We start from the raw sequence: 5,091 nt of genomic DNA, 5'->3' as shown, positions 1-5,091 counted from the left end.
AGGCTAAATGTAGGAATGAAAATGGAAAACATTTTACTAAAAGTATCTTAAGCCTATATTTGCGTATTTGTAACAAAAGGTGATAATTACTTTTTTTTTTTTTTTTTTATTTATTTGTGGTAAAAGGGCGATTACTTTGGTATGATACAAGTAACCTATCAATTATCATTACGTCCCTTATATATCTAGAACATTTGTCTTGTTCCCGACTGGTTGTGAGACTACCGCTCTACAATCATGAAATGTAGATAGTAAACACGGGCACCAGTCTAGGTATTTATAGACATTGGCCTTTTTCTCCGAAAGGAAGTAAATCAGAATTTCACAAAACGGAGAACGGAGGGAGGAGAAAACAAAGTTTCTTTTTCATTTCTCATTTAGTAAAAAGGTATTAATGTTGTGGAAAGTAAAGTGTTCACTAGTATTCATAATCAAAGTATTAACGTTCAGGATAAATGGGTAAACGTTTGTTTGGTTTAAACATATTTTATTCGTCTATATACAGCTACATGAAAACATATTGAACACAACAAAAATGACAAGGATTAAGCTGAAAGCAAATTAATGCTTATTGAAGCTTTTTCCGTTTTTTTATACTAACCTGAAAATGTTTTCGAGCAAAAACATAAGGTAATGGGCGTAAATCATAGTTTACGCTCGTGAACCAAAGTTTACGTCCGATAAACTAGTTTTATCGATTGAACTATGACTTTCACGATCGAGCTTGAAAACTATGTTTACGGGCGTAGACCTTAGTTCACGAACGTAAACCATAGTTAACGAACGTGAACCTATGTTAACGACCGTGAACTTGGGTTTACATCCGTGAACATGGGTTTACGAACGTAAACATAGGTTCACGCTCGTGAACATAGGATTACGACCGAAAATCATGGTTTTGTCCGAGAAACATGTAGTTTATCGAACGTAAACCTAGGTTCACTTCGTAACTATGGTTCAAGTTCACGGTCGTAAACATAGGCTACGGTCGTAAACATAGGTTCGCGGTCGAAAAATAGGTTTTTCGAACGTAAAAGCATATTAGGCTCACGGTCGTAAACATGGGTTCACGTTCATAAACGTAGGTCACGCTCGTGAACATAGGTTCACGGTCGTAATCCTCTGTTCACGCCCGAAATCCATATTTGATTTTATAATTTAAATATATCGACCGTAAACCATGGTTTACGTTTGATAAACTATGTTTCTCGACTGAACTACGAATTTCGGTCGTTATCCTTTGTTTACGGTCGTTCTCGTGAACCCCAGTTCACGTTCCTAAACCATAGTTTACTAACGTGAACCTATGTTTATGACCGTGAACTTTGGTATACAAGTGTGAATCTATGTTTACGAGTGTGAACTATGGTTTATGGCATCATCCTATATTTTCGCTCGAAAATATAGGCTAGTGCCCGAAAAACCTGGTTTTACGTTCAAAAAACCTGGTTTGTCGATCGTTAATTCTAGTTTTTTTTCAACGTGAACCTGGTCAGTTGGCGTGCAATATAGATACACCAAGATATTATATGCAGCAAAATATTTCTTAGCCTAACCCAGGTCTACCGAGTAATTTTTAAAGAAACGTTATTATCTGACAAGTATACAAATGTTATACTGATTAGAGAGAATTATTATGTGAATATATTCATTGATATAAAGTTGACCGGAAAAATAGTTCGCCCGTCACGAATTTTCTGCCTGCAATGTGTTTATTTTATCCTTTTTTCTATTTCAGAAATGGCAGTGTCGGGACGTAAAGTGTCAGATATCCACGGCTCAGCTTCACTAGGTTCTGCAGAGGACTTTGACAACAGTTGTGAACCTTGCCTTTTCGTTGGTCAGCATGTAGGAGCGTATGGATTTTGTGTAGAATGCCAGGAATATCTATGCAAAAATTGCTTTGAGTGTCACAAGAAGACAAAAGCCACACGGAATCACCAGCTTCTTGATAAAGACAACGTTGGTAAACATGCCACTACCAATAAAGATTCCGATGAATGCACAGAAAAATGTTCTGTGCATAAAAAGGAAATTATTAAATTCTTCTGTCCAACACACAAAGCGCTTGGCTGTAATGACTGCGTCATCTTGGATCACAGGACATGTAACATTGACTACATACCTGACAAATGTGCAGATATAGGGGACAGCGAGGAATATATGGATATCATGAAGAAATTAAAAGAAAAAATGAAAGAAGCAGAAGATGTTTTGAAGAAAGCTGAAGTGAGAGATAAAGAGATAGATCAATTCCATGCTGGTATTATTAAGGAAATCCTCAACTTCAGGAAGGAAATAAATGAGCGCCTAGATCAACTTCAGCAAAATATTCAAAAAGATGTTGACAAAAAGAAGGCCAACGATAAAAAAATAATTCAGACGGTACTTGATGAATGTGCCAGTATTTCTACTGACATCAAGAATTTGCAGTCAAGTCTACAAGCTAATAAAAACGCACGGCAAAACGGGCAACTTTACATCAATATTAAACGAGCTGAATGCAAAATAAATTCAGATGCAGTAAAGAAGACAGATGAACATTTAGCAAAGTCAGATATGCAATACTCATTTGAACGAAATGCTGATCTTGAAAACATGTTGTCTAAACGCGACACATTTGGGAAGTTAAATCTCTCTTCTAGTCTGGTCGTTCCAACGAAGAAGAAAATATATAAAGAAAAATATACCTTAACATATAAAGAAGATATAAATATAAGAACAAAGTCAGATAAGTCTAACTGCTATATCACAGGATGTGCTGTCTTGTCCACTAACAAACTGGTGCTGGCTGATATCTATAACCGGAAGCTTAAAGTTGTAGACATACAGAGTAAAGCTGTCATAGAAGAGAAAGGACTTAACTCTGCACTATGGGACATTGCCGTAATGCCTCGGGATCATATTGCAGTAACAATTTCAGATGAGAGAGCGATATATTTAATGTCAACATCCGGTCAGTTGTCAGAAGTCAAGAAGATTCCAGTAAAATGCAAATGTATGGGTATAACTTATCATCAAGATCATCTCTATGTTGTTTGTCAGAGCCCTAACAGTGTACTGGTACTGGATACAAAAGGTAATGTCCAGAACACAATCTCCCTGAATAATGACATATTTAATGTCCCACAATATATTGTGGTAAGTGAGGATTCCAGACATATCTATATCAGTGACTTTGATAACAACTGTATAGTCAGTATAACATTACAAGGTGATGTAGCAGCTGTATACAAACACGGGGAACTTGAAGGACCAGAGGGAATGGTGATGTTAGATGATGGATCATTGCTGGTGTGTAGCTTCTACTACCCTGGCCGAATTCATCATATGTCAGGAGACTTGAAGCAAGTTCAGATAATGACAGATCGTCTATCGGGACCAAAGTCTATATGCTACAGTCATCATCATGATGAAGTCTATATTGGCTGCCGGAATGATCAGCTGAAAGTGTTTAGTATAAAATGAACTACATAAACAGCATAATAAACATTAAATTCCATGTAAACAGTTATCTCATTACAAGTCGGTTTATCAATAAATGGCTGATGCTAACTTCTATGTACAGAAAGAATTGTGGTCAAATTACAAAATGACTTTGTAAAAAAAGAAACATATTAATACTTTATATATAGAAAATTTAGTTTTATAATATTCATAAAAATTATGTATTTGGTTTAATTTCTTGAATCCTATAATGATATATTTAGCGTTGCAAAATGTAATCAATATGATAACTATGATTTATTGATTTCTGAAATGCAAAACTGAACAGTTTTGTTTGGGAAATCCTTACATATATATGATATGTAAAAGTAATTTCTTCCTAACATGTTGCACTCTTATTTAGCATTTTCCTCTTTCCTCTTCTAAACATGATATCTTTCCAAAATTTGAATGTTGTTGTTTTTTGTTGTTCACGGTTGTTGTATATATGACATTTGGTATAAACTTTCTGAAAACTAACACACTTTGCGTTTGGTCAATCATTTTATTTAGAAAAGATATCTGTGGTACGAGAAAATAGAGAAAAAATTTAATACATGGGTGTTTGCCCGATACGGTCAAAGTGTTTGACTTTCAAATCAATTCTCAACAAGAAAATGAAATAAAAAGAGCGTCTTAAAGACAGGTTTTGTGCAAATTTACACCTTAGGCTTACCTTTGTGTGACATTTTTAAGTGCGAAACTAAACGTCAATTTTTTATTGCTCTTCAATCTTTTGCAGCAAATTAGAGATGAATAACAAAGATTACCTGGTGTCCCAGATAAGAAATGTGGTGAAATCGTGTGAAAGGCAAAACTATAACTCGTATCTAATTATTTTAAAGAAGACAAAAACACCAATTTGTTTCGTTAATATTATGCTATATATGACTTTAATGAGATATTTTGATATGCCAGATAACATAATCTTGAAACACATTTTAATTGCATTTTCAACCTGAATACTTTCATGGAATATAACGCCGCGTGTTTCTGTTCATAAACATGTTCTATATGAATATAGATGATACATGAGTGAGATAGTGCCCCTTTGGGACAGCGTTAAATGCCGCAACACCGTTAAATGTCGCAACCACCGTTAAATGTCGCAAAATTGGCGTTAAATATCGCAACCACCACTAAATGTCGCAAAAGCATCTGAGTTACATGTATACACTTCTTACTGGTGAAAAGTATCATCATTCTATCCGAGTAAACTGTCCTTTTTATACAGCTTTATATTTAACTGCCGTTAAGGTTCCTCTGCGGAGCAGTTGTCAAGACCGCAGTGTTACGCCTTATATAGATTGCGCCGTATATAGCTCACATGCGAGATGTATTAGTTGCCTGTAAAACAGTATATAGCTTACACTGAATACAGCTTACCGTTGGCTGTATATCCTTTCCTACTAAAACGTATTAGCCTCTGATGGCCCTTTCACGCTTCCGTAGAAACAACATTTATTACACGAAACTTATTTTGAAAATATTTTTGAAATGTCTAGATCTGCAGCTCTCAAATACGGTTATATCTTACATCTGAGGTATATACTGACATTCTCAGACAACATCAAAAATGACATTTCGAGCGATTTGATGAAGTTC

At 35.2% G+C, this 5,091-nt stretch overlaps 1 protein-coding gene across 2 annotated transcripts; it reads left to right on the top strand.

Moving 5' to 3' along the window:
• LOC123536777 (uncharacterized) lies at positions 1-3,898 on the top strand. 2 transcript variants are annotated; one of them, XM_053528933.1, is made up of 2 exons: positions 1-388; positions 1,739-3,898. In XM_053528933.1, the coding sequence occupies exon 2, from the start codon at positions 1,741-1,743 to the stop codon at positions 3,466-3,468; it is 1,728 nt and encodes a 575-aa protein (XP_053384908.1). In that variant the 5' UTR covers positions 1-388; positions 1,739-1,740; the 3' UTR covers positions 3,469-3,898. The 2 variants fall into 2 exon arrangements, with proteins under 2 accessions (XP_053384908.1, XP_053384907.1); XM_053528932.1 differs by having other exon boundaries at positions 300-459.
• Positions 3,899-5,091: the final 1,193 nt, after the last annotated feature.

Source organism: Mercenaria mercenaria, chromosome 17 (assembly GCF_021730395.1).
Source record: "Mercenaria mercenaria strain notata chromosome 17, MADL_Memer_1, whole genome shotgun sequence".
NCBI lineage: Eukaryota > Metazoa > Mollusca > Bivalvia > Venerida > Veneridae > Mercenaria > Mercenaria mercenaria.
This window is presented reverse-complemented; position numbering and strand designations above follow the sequence as displayed.